The 14,517-nt window shown below is 38.5% G+C and overlaps 1 protein-coding gene across 7 annotated transcripts in view; it reads left to right on the top strand.

The window, feature by feature from the left end:
• KIF13A (kinesin family member 13A) overlaps positions 1-14,517 on the top strand; it is a 120,458-nt gene that overhangs the window by 68,356 nt on the left and 37,585 nt on the right. For all 7 annotated transcript variants that reach the window (XM_056332376.1, XM_056332375.1, XM_056332374.1 and 4 more), the window contains 7 exons: positions 5,083-5,194; positions 5,585-5,797; positions 7,345-7,455; positions 8,613-8,747; positions 9,912-10,042; positions 11,822-11,908; positions 12,016-12,182. In XM_056332376.1, coding sequence (XP_056188351.1) covers positions 5,083-5,194; positions 5,585-5,797; positions 7,345-7,455; positions 8,613-8,747; positions 9,912-10,042; positions 11,822-11,908; positions 12,016-12,182 — 956 coding nt within the window. The remainder of the gene's footprint in view (positions 1-5,082; positions 5,195-5,584; positions 5,798-7,344; positions 7,456-8,612; positions 8,748-9,911; positions 10,043-11,821; positions 11,909-12,015; positions 12,183-14,517) is intronic.

The following is a 14,517-nucleotide window of genomic DNA, read 5'->3' as shown; positions in this document are numbered from 1 at the left end:
ATGTGCTTCATTGCATTGACATAGGGAACTTGATTCATACTTGACTCAATGAGGGTTGTATGAATTTTATCTAGAAAAAGCGACAGCAGCGCTCTTTAATTAAGAATGAACCTTTTGTGATTCATTTATACACCCTGTCCCCAGGCTCATGTGTTTGTCTCATCATTTGCTTAAGGAAGAATGCAGAGTTGCAGAGTTGAATGGCCTTGTTCCAACATGTATTAAAATGTGTAAGGGTATAATTCACAGTTTAAGAAAACCAAATCAGAATGAAGCTGTGTTAGTTTAGCATTGCCTTGGGCATTTGTACTCAAGCAATGACAAGTTTCAAGGCACTTTTTTACCGTAATTACTGTGTTATTTCCCAAAAGCAAGAATTCAGCACACTATTACTGCTGTCTTAAATATACTAATTTTCCTGGGAAAGAAAGAGTTCAGCTGTTACAGTAAAAGCTACTGCTTTTTCAATTTAATTTTAAAATGTTACAAAATGTTTTGGTGTTTTAAGTTAACGATGACAGCACAAAGTGTGTTTGAACAGCATTCATACATAAAGTGATTTCAAATTACCCCTTTTTGGAGTTAAAACATGTTTGCTCTTTTTAGCTTAATTTCTAATCTACTTTGTGTTTAATGCATCATATTGGTAGCCACGCTGGTATAGTCCTCGTGAAACAAAATGATGTGGTTCTGTTTGCCTAATGGGAGGTGTTGTACCTTTACCTGCAGGTTACTAGTTAAAATTCAGATTGGTTTTACTAGAAACTGTACTTGTATTTTGCATAGACAAAGGTGAAATTAAATGTTTCTTTCTAATTCTTGGGGAAGAATTCAAATGCCAACTTTCCCAACAGCTATTAACAAATTACAAGTGTAGCTATAGATACAGAAAGACTTCCTTTTTTTTTTCCATTAGGACGTTTACTCAGTGTTAAACTTCTGTGATGCTGATGCTGTAGGAGAAGGTTGTTTTGCCCATGCTGAACCTCTTTGACAATACAGGATTTCAGATGCAAGCACCAAACTTTTCTGTAAAAGATACTTTAAAAAGGAAGGTGGACAGCTCTACATTTTCTCATCAATTAAATTGTTATATGGTGTAATCTGTATTGCTTAAGCATTCTCTGTTCAAAATCTCTTTTGGAACTGGTAGGCAAATGAGAATTCTTAGTGCTGTGCTTGGTGCTTTCTGTTAGATTTTTGCTGTTACTTGGAGCTTTGATGAGGACTGACTTTTACCGGAAGCCTCAACATTGGTATAGATGTTTTATCAGACTAGTTCTTCAGAGAACATTGTGTACAGTCATCTTTTGGGTGTGGTGCACCTTACTTTTTAGGGAAAGGCAATAATTTTGTTCACCGTGAATGGGGAGGCACTGGCCCAGGCTGCCCAGAGCAGCTGTGGGCGCCCCATCCCTGGCAGTGCCCAAGGCCAGGCTGGACGGGGCTGGGAGCAGCCTGGGCTGGTGGGAAGTGTCCCTGCCCGTGGCTCTTTGAGGTCTCTTTCAACACAAATTGTTCTATGATCTTTTCTGGAGTAATACAATGTACTTAAGCCATATACCTTACCATGTCAACTCCTTTTGCTTTTTAAATTATTTTTTTATTCTTTTATTAAAAAGCAATAACATGTATTGTTAGCATGTGCTATGTTTAATGAGAACAAGAATGGAGCTGCTGAAATTAACAGGCAAAGAAATTTGCAGCTTGTGCTATGTTTATTACCTTGAAGAAGAATATGGAAATAGTGTACCTGTTTATGTATTTACAACACAGGGAAAATGTACACTCAGCTGTGCGTACCAAAAGTGTAGTGTAGCATTCAGACAGTCTCTACGGGTTTCTGTGCTGTTTATTTCTAATGAAACCTGGCTCGGGCTTTGGTAGCTGCCACCTTGGTCCCACAACTCATCCTGTTGTAAACACTCTTTCCTATCTCGGGACAGCATGTTGCAGAGGGGAGTTGTTGGATTTCTCTCCCACTTACTGAAACAACGGAGAGTTGTGTCATTTTGTTAACATCTTGATAAAGTTTAGTAAAGGTTGCTTCTGGTTTTTCTCAGAGCTGATGCAGTGTTGCCTGGGTGAAGGTGCTGGGTGTCTGCACTTTATGCTCACGGGTTTTGGGGGACTTGCCGTACCTCACAGGAAAGCTGTGTGTGCTTGTTTTTCCCCAGGATGTGCTAGTTCCCGTAGCGAGCGTAGAAGCGCGGGTGCTTACCGACTCCGTGGTGTAGTCAAAGAACTTCTAGAATACAATAGGAGGAGGAAGCAGAATAAACAGCCTCTCAATTAGTGGCTAAGAAGAATTCTTTCTGTGAGCGGGCTGCAATTTTAACTCTGAATAGTAAAATCATAGCTGTTGTCATTTTAACTTGAGAATGCAAAGGGAAGCCTTTAAAATGTAGCGGGGCGGCAGGTGGGGGGAAGGAATGAGTTGGGATGAGTCTGGCTCCAAGCTGATTTTTAGATTTTTTTTGTATCCAGAGTTAAATAATAGAAAGGTGGATTCTCCTCAGTGAAGAATTTGGTTGTAAATTGTACAGGAGTAGCTTGAATGGGTGTCACTTAAGTTCCCTGTGAACCTGGCTGACTCAGGCAAGTGGTGGGAGTGTGCAGGCTTCCTACCGCTAGCAAGGGCAGCCCGGTCATGCCTGGGGAATAGTGGCAGGGAGAGCAGAAAGCATGCAGAAATGGCATTTTCCCATGCTCTTGCACCACGTAAGTTCACTCTGCTGCTTCTAAACGGTCTCAGTCTGCTGTGTGCCATATATATATATATACACACACATACACTTTATCTAATGATTCATTATATAAAGTAGTGTGAGATGGGACCAAAGTAATGACGGATCTCTGATGCATCATTCAGCATGAAGCAAAGCAGCTGATGAATCCTTTAATTATTTTGTTGGGCAGCAAGTTCTTTTACTGCTTTCCTTAATTCTTCTAAACAGCTTTGTATTACGAAATCTCAAGCAGAACACATAAATGACTCCGGTTTGGCTTTTATTGCAGATGTTAACAGTCTTAAAATAAAATCAGTATTTACAAGGAGCAGAAATATTACCACATCTTTTAATTGTGCGGTGTTAAACTGTAGCTTATAATTTCCTGTTTATTGAAATACAGTGCCCATAACTCAAATTGGTATTGCAGCCCTGTTGTGAAATAGTTTTCAGTGACAGACTTTTTCAGGTCCCTGTCCTCGCTGTCTCCTTTCTGACTGTCCTTTTCTTGCCCCTCCCTCAGTTTTTGGCTTTGGTTTTCACATTTCCCCTCATTTAAAGGGGGAAAGAGGAGCTGGAGGAAAACAGACCAGGGTGGGTTTTTTTTAACTTTAAGCTCCTTGGAGGTGGACTGGGTTGGAAGTGTGCTGGTGGTGCTTTTCAGTTACGCGGTAGGAGGTTGCTGCGGAGGAGTGTACAGCATCCTACTGCTCACTCGTGCACCTTTAGCACACTGTCATCTCCGTCCACGGAGAGCAGAGGCTGGAGGGAAGAACCAATTCTCTCTCCCCCTGCAAGCTTTCAGAGGTTGTTAGGCTTTTCTTTAGGTCACAGACTAAACCAAACTGTCCTTTTTGCTGGGAATTTTTCAGAGGTGAATTGGAAAGCTATCCTACAGGCAGTTTTACAAAACAGAACACTCTCTTCGGACATCAGATTGCCTAGCTGCTCCTTAAATTTCTTTTTATTTTGCTTTCAGGTCTATGCTATCTTCATACCGCTTTTGTGCTATATGCAGTATGGGACATCTTTTGTGACACGTGTAATAGGTCTTGTTACCTTACCTTCAGATATCTTCCTTGAAATAATCTTCTGCAACATTTTTGTTGTTTTCTAAATGTTGTTTCTGAACCACTGGTAGTTTCATTTGGCACTAAGGCCCTGTTAGAAATACCGTGGAAACACTGCCTGAGTAGTAAAGCAGTACTATTTTGAAAAGAAAATGCAAAAGGATGGAGTGGAACAGTACAATTAAAGATTTATTTGACTATTTAATTGCAGCGCTGCTGGAGTTTTCCTTGGTAGTTACAGAGAGTAGCTGGATATTTGGGCATGAGTATGATGGATGGGTATGCACTTGGTCTTCAGCGCTGTTTGAAAACCCTTTAGGCATCTGTTTCATATTCTCAAGCTCCTGAATTAGCTCATTATCTTAAACATACTCGCCCTAAGAGCGCTGGTGTCACTTAAAATTTTATATAGGCTTATGTAACAATTGGATAATATAATACACATATACTTTGCGCAGTTTGCTGATACAGTTGCCCCTGTTGTTACAAGTGGGACATATACCCAAATGAATGAGTTATCTGTATTTTCTTCACGATTCTAGAGTGGCGTTTGCAATGTGGCTTGCTGCTAAGCAATTCGGGGGCTTTTCTTTTTCATGCTTCTGTGGCATTTTTGTAACTGGGCGATTGTTTGGTCTGTTCCCTGCCCAAGAAGCTAGCGAGGCTGCACCTCGGTTGTAAGTCAACCTATTTGTCAGGGGAGACCTCCTAGTCAGTCTCTTTTGATGAGGAGACTTCTGTTGTGTGATGGCTGGTTAGTTACTTGTTCACCAGGCAGACTAGTTCTGCTGGGCCATAGCGGGCTTTGTCTTGAGGACACCTCCTTATGGCTAGAGAGTTGTTCAGTTGTGGTCTGTTGTGCCAGTGCTCTTCAAACATTGTTCCTAGATGGCCGATCAAAGGCACTGGTTCTCCATGTACTGAAGCAGTCTGCTTTATATACTTCTAAAGCTATTTTAAATACCTGAATATTTCAACTTTGTCTCAGTTTTCCTGGAACTTGGTCTTAGTACCAGATTAGATAAAACACTGTAGATAGCCATTTTTTTTCTTCCAAATGTGTAAGTAATAAATACATTGCCCTGTTTGGAGCAGGGAAATGGGCTAGCCAACTTCCTGTGGTCATTTCCAACTTAAATTATTCTGTGATACTTTAAAAATCAGACGTGAAGTTCTGTGGAGCGAAAATTAAACTCTTTAGCAAATATCTTTTTTTGTGTGTGTGTTTTATTAAATCTGTTTGGAATATGTGTTAAAGCTGTTGTACTCTGTTGCCTTCGTAGATCCCTTTCAACGCTGGGTTTGGTTATATCATCACTTGCTGACCAGGCAGCAGGGAAGGGGAAAAACAAGTTTGTGCCTTACAGAGACTCTGTACTCACTTGGCTTCTCAAGGTAATATTTCCTGTTCACCTTATTCACAAGATGGCAGCTTAATAGTTTGTAGGATCATTGTAGCATACCTCTGTGTACGTGGACTTCTCTTTTTTTAAAGAAGTGAGCTAAGGAGCTCACATATCTATAAGTTACACCGAATAATATGGACAGCTAAGTGTATCTTGTATTAATTCTATGTAGAGTCCTATTTGGCTATTATCAGTTATAGCAGTATCAAGGCTGGTGGAGGTGGCTGGAACTGTTTGTGGATCATACTGGTTAGTTTATATCCAGAGTGTCTTTTTGTGTCTGAATATTAAGCTTTGTATTTTAAGTATCTTTCTAAAGACATTGTGTAGCCTCAGAGCAATTTTTAACCCTCAAACTTCCTGTGGATGCACTTTATAGGACAACTTGGGAGGAAACAGCCAAACTGCCATGATAGCCACAATTAGTCCAGCAGCAGACAACTATGAAGAAACACTCTCTACTCTGAGATATGCAGACAGAGCCAAAAGGATAGTTAATCATGCAGTGGTGAATGAAGATCCAAATGCTCGGGTCATCAGAGAATTACGTGAAGAAGTTGAAAAACTGAAAGAACAGCTCTCCCAAGCTGAGGTAACATTATTCACAGTACAACGTAAACTGCGTTTCCCAAGGAAATGTCAAATGCTGGCTGGAAGACTAGCTTTCTTACAAAATGAGGAAAGGAAGTCTTGCACTTTTTTTTTTTATTAACCTTGTTTCCTGAAATAAATCCAACCTGTTTGCTTATTCTTAATAACTTCTAAACGGGGACAGCATTGTACTGATGGTGACCCTTGTCACAATAGACTGTTCTTGAAGAACTTCATGTCAAGCAATAATTGATGCAGCACAGATAAGAGCTAGAGTACAGCTTCATTGTGTACTTATTAGCAGATTTTTTTTTTTTGCATTAGTGGACTATATAATTTTATGATGTCAAATGGAAAAGTGTGAAAAGCCTTAAATCTGGTATTAGATCACAAAACATGTGTCCTTGACATTTGTGAAAATCTATAAGAAATTGTCAAAAATGCAACACTGAAACCATCTGCCGTTTGCTTTACTGCCTTAACAGTTAACACTGTGTGATTGCTACTTACCTTAGATTTATACATTCCATCAGAGAGTAAAGGATCAGGGTAGGATAGTTTACTTGGTAATACCTGGAGAAATTAGGCACTGCACTGTAGGAAAATACTGTTGAACTTTTCAGGCAAGACACAAAATACTGGTGGAAAAAGAACAGAAGCGTGTCTGAGGGTAAATTAGTGTGGTGGTTAAACTTCATGTTCATTTAAGGAATAGTGTTCCTATTACGAACAGTTCCTTACAGGCTGAAATGGGAAAATCTGCTTTGAGAAAAAGGAGCCATTCACTTTTTTCATTAATAAAGATCTCTTCTGATCCCATATTTTAAATCGGAAAATATTACTATAGCACGTTGTTAATTATGTTGGCAGGCTGAGGCTGAACACAATCAGTAGGAAGGTGTCCAAAGTCTTACTAATTTTTAACAAAGTTTGTTCTATTATACCTTCGGTTAAAAGCAGTTCTATAGAGTTACAGGCCAGCCTGTTGAATTGTTACTTTGCACTGGGCAAATTCGAGCTCTTTGCTTTTGTTTCTTGTTGTGAAACGAGAAGCCTGTGTTAGCTCCAGAGCATGCCTGCCTTTGAAGGTCACCAACAGGGTCAGTCTGAAAGCTTTAATGCAACTCTAGGTACATTTACGAAACCAAGATAGAACAGAAGGCTAAATATTGAGAGTAATTTGTATTTGAAACTACTGTTGGAAGAACGACTTTGCAGTTGAAGTTCAGGCAGCTAAGATTTAAATTTCTTAAATACTCATATACTTTTATACAGACACTGAAGCTTAAGTGGACAAGCCCAGAGATTTTGTTGGTACCATTAGCCTCTGGAGCTGTTGATCTTCAGCTGTCTCAGATTTGGGCCCATTATATGTTGATTCTGTCCTCTTCCTTTGCAAGTGACCTGCTTGTTCATCTTTTGCCATGAATAAACTGGGGATACAGCTGAAATCTCTGCTTGTTGAATTTCATGTTCAGTTGCTGTGTTCAGTTGCCTCGTGCAGTGGGAAGAGCAGCTGAGGGGTTTTGCTAATTTTCTATCTTTTAGGCCATGAAGGCACCAGAACTGAAGGAAAAATTGGAAGAATCTGAAAAACTAATAAAAGAGCTAACAGTCACCTGGGAAGAAAAGCTAAGGAAAACAGAAGAAATTGCACAGGTATTTCAGAAATTTTGAGGTGAAAAACCCAGATAGTGCAAGTCAGGTGAATTGCATGAGCTTTAGTGGACTATGCTGTCTTTCCCACCAGCTATTTAAAATTCCTCTGGACTTTTGTCCTTTCATTTCTGGTTTTGGGTTGGGGTTTTTTTTTGTTCTTTTTAAGTCTAAATTGCATTAGAATAATGATAGCTTGTGTCATTATATCATTGATAAAAGTTAATATTTTAGTTTAAATTAAAACATCAAAATATATTTGGGCAGCTCATTTATTTATAAAACCACAGTGGGGTCTAGGACATCTTTCCCTTGAAGTGACTAAGAAAATGAAGAATTCCAGAAGGATCAGAATTTTGGGTGATAGTAATTGTTTTTTATTTTAGTGACTTTTTAACCAGAGAAGGAAAATATGTACGAAAATGTGTACATGCATTCACTAATGGTTATTTATCATTACTGTACTTAAAACAAGACCTCTGAATTCCGGTGCAGTTTTCCATCATTTCCATGATCTATAGCTTGGAGAACAAGTATTGTTGGTTTCCCTTTCTAGTCGTAATGTTTCAGAGGGCATGCTTTGGTGCAACCCCTGTTTAAATTTATTAGAAAAAAAACCCCAACCAAACACCAAACTCAACGAGCCAAATAAAAAATCCTAGCCCCCAAACTGAAGCAAAGCAAAAGACACGTGTGATTGAGTAGATGCCTTAGCTGTATTCATAATTATACTACAAAAGAATAAACCTAAACTGTGGCATGCTATTTTCTAAATGATGTATAAGTATGATTATCCTTGTAATTGCAACTGAGACAAGGTTTTAACTAACAGAGATTCAAAGCCTGATTATACAACATAAATCATGGTGTTAGTTACAAGTAGCCCTAATAAAATCAATAGGGCTGCTTAGGTAAGTAAGTTCCACTTTGGGCAAGCACATGTTTGAAGGTTAGATCTAACTTTTTACTGTTGGTATGTAAAAATAAATTCTGTTAAACATGCAGTACTTCACCAATGTCTTAAGTTCTGTTTCTGGTAGCAATATACAGAATGCATGCTCAGCACGTGCATGTTCAGCTTTAGTTCTGCTTTCATTTATTTGCTATACTGGTCTCTACGTATTGCCGCAGACAAGATGAACCTGGGTTTGTGCTTGCAGGAGAGGCAGAGACAGCTAGAAAGTATGGGGATTTCCCTTGAGTCTTCAGGTATCAAGGTGGGGGATGACAAGTGTTACCTGGTGAACCTGAATGCGGATCCTGCGCTCAATGAGCTTTTGGTTTACTATTTAAAGGTAAGAATGTGAACAGAATGAAGGAATGCTTGTTTATTGTTCTGAATTCTTGGCTCAATTGCTTATTCAGGGTCTATTTAGATACTTTTAAGACTAGTTGCAGTACAATAGGATAGGCTTCCTTCTACTGTCTAGGCTTTTGTTCTCCCTGTGCAGTTCAGCTTCATTGTTTTCCTGATTATCTCCTGATTGCCAACAGTGGAGAAGTGCTGTGTGTGCCAGTGATGAGAAAAATTCTAGCTTTTCCAGACAGGATGTGAATGGAATTGTCTTTTGCGCTCAACTTGAAGCAAGAGCTTCATGTCAGATGCTTCTTTTTGTTAGTGAACTGAGGATTGCTTTAAATACTCAATGAGTTAATCATAGAAAGATGATGTTTAGTAGTAATCAGTAAGACTAAACATAGTTTTTGATGACAGAAAAGCTTAAGGGAAAGGGAGGGGAAAATTGGTTAAAAATGTACAGAAATGTATTTTCCTAATGCCACTAGCTTTCACACCATTCTGTTTAGCATAGTCTCGTATCAGAGTGAAATACTGTCAAATACAGACCTAGTAAGTTTGTAAGGAAATGTGAGCTCCTTGTCAGTAAGAGACAAAAAACTATCCTGTCTGTTTTTCTAGTTACTTTTCTGCTTTAGTGGCTGAGATAGGGCTTCTGCATTTGAACAGTAGCAAGTAAAGCACAACTTCTCTTAACAACAGCAAAGTAAAGCATATCAGCAGAATTTACAGTAGAGATTAGTATGTTTAGTTGAGTTGCTACGACTGTTTTCTGAAAAGCAGCCAACTCTGTGCGCCTTGTTCTACTATCCATGTTGACCTCTATTATACATGCCTATATGACACGGCTTGTTTTTTTCATAATAAATTTGTAGTTATTGCTTGTATGCAAGAATAGTCAGAGAATATTTTAAAATTTGAATTTGCTTGTCAACTGTTTTATTTTGCTTTATCTAAAATCATATGATGATAAAGTGCAGAAGAACAGTTTGTGTCTGATCTTTACAGTCTTCAAATCTGCTGTGGCACCATTTCTGCTCTACAGAAGTGCTTAGCAAAAGAGAGCACGTAGATTGTGCAGTCTTAGTGCTTTAGCCAATATTTTCTTAGTTATATAAACAATGATAGTTTGCTTGTTGCTTAGTAACAGCTTATTTTCTAGGATCACACAAGAGTTGGTGCAGATACCTCTCAGGATATACAGCTCTTTGGCATAGGAATCCAGCCAGAGCACTGTGAGATTGATATTGCTTTAGATGGAGAAGTTACACTCACACCAAAAGAAAATGCAAGGTAAGGAAGATCAGCAGCACTTTCCAGGGGAGTGTTGGCTTTTCTTTACCAGAAGATAACTTGCATGCATTTTTATCCTGCATAGTCAGAAGAATGTTCGTTCTGATCCATAAGTAGCTTCAATATAGGTGACTTAAACATAAGTTTAAGATTCTTAAATACATGAAAAGATACTTAGAAGTGAAATTTAGTGATACAACTGAGATTTCCCTACACGTGTAGACACCCACTCACCCTGCAGTATAGCAGGCTATCAGTGGTGTGGCTGAGAATAAACCATTGCAAGAAGGTGTTCGGTAGGAATGAAGGGCCATTGCTTGGCTGTATCCTGGGTGGTAATAAGATCCCCGAGATGCTGCTGGCTATCCTGACCTGTGCAGTGGGGTAGTAGGCTGTGGCTTGGTGGGGGAGTTTAAATTGTGCCTCGTGAGTAGTTCCTGCTGTAAAGCTCAGTATTTTGTGAGAAAGAGGTGTTATAAAGATCTCAGGATCTTGAAATTCTTTTCTAAATCTTTAATTACTGTTGCATCTAGTAAATATGCAGTCACATTTTTCCTTTTGTTTCTACTTCTGTAATTTTATAATTTTTCAGTTTGGGGGCACTGTGGCTTCCTGGATGGAATTGTAAATGTCTTCATCACTTCATCGCCAGTGGTGTGTGATAAGCAGTACCTTTGTCCTAGTTAATAGTCATGCTGCTTCTCTGAAATCTGAATATCTAAATAATGTATAAATTAGAATTAGAAGGAGAAACAAAAGTTTGAGAGACACCTTTTAAAAAACCTGATGTCTTTCATTCTGCCTTCAGTAACATACCTCTTAGCACTTGGCATTTTTCTTCTGCAGCCTACAGTGCAAAATTTGAACCAGATGGCATTCAGACCTGTGCTGATAAGAGTTACTGTACTGGAAATCGGTCATATTGACTGGCAAGAACAAAGGCACATGTCAGTGGAGAAAACGTATTTTGTTTTACTCATGCCTGATCTCCAATGCTTAAGTGGCTTTTTTTTTAAGATGATAGTGTCAACAGAAATCTAGTTACCAGAACTTCACTAAAAAAATGAATAAAAATCTGGTTTTAAATCAAATGCTTATGTGTTTGTGTTGACTTACTTGAGAGACACAGCTGAATTCAGAACACTGCATCTGAAAAGGTTTTTTTCCTCTTTCAAATAAAATGTTCCACTTCGTGGCTCACATACGCATCCATTTTTCCCATTTTGTGATTGATACTTGAATACAAAGAAACCTACATGCAAATATAGCAGCACACCAGATGTTCACAAAAATAAACCCTTGTTAATAATAGAGACTCCATTTGTTGAAGGAATGGAACTTGAATCTGAGGGTCTTCGTATGCCTGAATGCCGAGTATGTTAACAGTATGTTTTACAACACTGTGTTGACTAGCTTGTATCTTGGAGAGCTTTATCAGTGGGATTTGCATGTATCCAAGTTTACAGGCTGTTTATAAGAAACAGGCAGTGACCCAGTTCAGGAAAAGGGCATTTAAAGAAAACTGCAACTAAAAGCAACCTTGTCTGTTTACTGAAGAGTTGTACCAGCTAAAGCTAGAGGGGAAAGGTGCTTTGTGTTTAATTCTGACAGTAGTAACCAGACCAGTAACTTTCCCACTGATTCTTTAATGAGAACGTAGCAGATTTGTGCATCATGTGATACAAATCACTGTCTGTAGATGGGAGAAACTAGATCTTGTAGTTACTTTTCAACCTTTCAGTTTTAGGATTTCACTGAAGTCGTATTTTCTTCTTTCAGATCCTGTGTAAATGGTGCACTGGTATGTTCTGTCACTCAGTTATGGCATGGAGATAGAATATTATGGGGAAACAACCACTTTTTTAGGTAATAGTTGATATTTACATTTCAGCCTCTTTATGTTCAGCCTATTTTTTTTTTCTTCCAGTGTTCTGCCTAAACTTTTTAGAAACTGAATTTCAATTTTTACACAGAATCAATTTACCAAAGAGGAAACGGCGAGACTGGCTGAAAGACCTTGAGAAAGAAGCATCATTGGGAGAGCATGATCTGGATGCAGCTAGTGAAGCTTCTTCAGAACCAGACTACAACTACGAGTTTGCACAAATGGAAGTTATTATGAAAACACTGAATAGCAATGGTAAGGCAACTGCCAGATAAAAAAGTTCTTTTGGACTGTCTAACACATTCAGCATGGAACCTAATTTCTGGGTAAAACAAGTGGTACACTTGCTCTGAGGGCCTTTGGAGCATTTTCAGAAAAAGATATTTTACTGAAACAGCATTAGGCATATACATCCACCGACAGCTAGGTACATTTTTTTTTTTTTAATGTATCTTAAAATAATTATATGCACCTGGGTATAAATCCATGCACATATTAGTAGTTGGTTTATGCCCTGACACACAGTTTTATCTGTACATCTGCTGTCCTTTATAGTGCAGCGGAGTTGTAATCACATGCCTGTCAAATCATCATCCAAGTCCTACTAAACCTCTTGGTTTTGCAAGTTAACTGCAGACAAAAGAGGGCTTCAGATACGGCTCAGTTAGTTTCATCCTTCCTTTTGTATCAAATATTACTGACACTATTTTAACTTTAGTAGAAAAACACTGAACTCATAACAAGCCAATAGTCAAATGGCAGCTAGTGTGTTTTTTAATGCTTGATCACTCCCAGTATTTTATTTCATCTTTGTTAAAACCTATTGTGATGCCTTTTTTGGACAGTATAATAAAACACAGTATGTAAAATAACGGTATGGTATATGTATAACAATACAGTGTTTTAATGATTTCTAGAAGGCAAGTCATAGTTCATATGACATATTCTGAAAAACTTGGTAAACTATTGAATGCTTTGTACAGGTTTTTTAATACACAGAATTTGAGAGGTGAATACCTTGAGTTCTGGTCACGGACTAAGAAGACACAGTAGATGGTGTTTCATTGCTTTCTAGTCTCCTTTCTCCATATTTTTGCAGTATTTCCATTGTTTGCTATGGTTTACTCGTTGAAAACCAGTATTTACTTTTTTCTTTGTGTCTGCTTATTAACTTTCTCTGTTTTGCTGTTGAGTACAGCAAAATGGTTTTGTATGCTTGATGCTCTAGCAGTAGTTTGCAGGTTTTTTACAGTTTGATTTTAAGGGAATTGCTTGTGTGAGTGAGTTACAGGGTCAGGTCATTTAAATTTATGTGAAATTACAGTTTGATAACAGAAATACTCTCATTATGGTTCACTCACACCAGGACATGAATTTCAGATGAATCTGCCATCCTGGTGGCCTTCAGTGTTGTCATCCCTTGTGAAGATTCTGTTGCCTGTTTTAAGGCCTCAAACCATCCCGTATCTGTGCCAAAACTGGGACAAAGGTTTTGAACTCGATTGGCTCATGCATGAGACTGCTGGAGAAATTTGAAAGCATTAATTGATGCTTGATCTGCTTGTCACTAACCGGGCGCTTGACTAAACTGTAGCGGTCTACAATGAGTCAGTGTTCTTTGAATGGGGGGGCGCATTTTTGGGGTTTTCATGTGTGTGTTATCTAGTTGATGGAAATGATTCTTCACAATATTGCAAGTGTTTTTACATTTTAGTTTCGTAGGCTTTTTTTGATTGTGGTCCAGGCCAGTTTTTGTCTGTGTCTTTTGCTGAAGAACACTACAGACCTTGCTGTTGCATTAGCGCTCTCCCCTCCCTAATGCACAGCAAACGTTAGCAGTCATATATGTTGCACAGTTTCAGAGGCATCACAAATTATTCTGCTTCTTGTCTCTGCTGCTCCCTCCCACATAGGTGTTGTGTAACTAAGTTGGAGTAGTAAGTGATAAAACCCTGGCAAAACAAGAGACTGTGAGGATCATAGCTCTGAGTCAAAAGACCAGCCTAATAGTGCTTCCAGCTTATGTTCTTCCAATGGTATAGCTAAAATACATGATTTTTTTTCTAACTGGCTTCAGGTTTCTTGTGTAAGAAGTAAGGCAGTAAGTTACAGTAAGGCAGGCAGCTTTGTTACAATACCATTTATTTATTCTTCCTTAAAATGAAAAATAAATAGGGGTAAGGAAGAAGAAATAACTGAAGACTGTTAATTCTATTATCCATATAGAATAAAGGGGTATTTAAATATTTTTACTAGATAATTATTTTATAGGCATGTATTGATACAGCCCAAAGCAAGACGTTTTGGTATTACTTTGGTATGGGTTTTTGGTTTTTTTTTTTCCCCTCTTGATCTATTTGAAAACAGTAACCCTCTTTAAATAAATAGTCTAGCTTCTCCAGGGCGCAGCACGTTTGTTTTTATGGCATGTAACCAGTACAACAGTGTCGCATATTGCATCCGGCTCCAAAGAAGCTCAGTGGAAAATGTGTAACTTTGAAAACAGCTGTAAAGAAAACAACCAGATTCTTTCCTCACTTCAGCATGTTAACTTTTTGTGGGATTCTGTCAGATCAGCTTTGCACTGCTA

This window comes from Falco biarmicus, chromosome 3 (assembly GCF_023638135.1).
Source record: "Falco biarmicus isolate bFalBia1 chromosome 3, bFalBia1.pri, whole genome shotgun sequence".
NCBI classification, from domain to species: Eukaryota; Metazoa; Chordata; class Aves; order Falconiformes; family Falconidae; genus Falco; species Falco biarmicus.
Note: the sequence above shows the minus strand (reverse complement) of the source record. Positions and strands in the feature narration are given on the sequence as shown.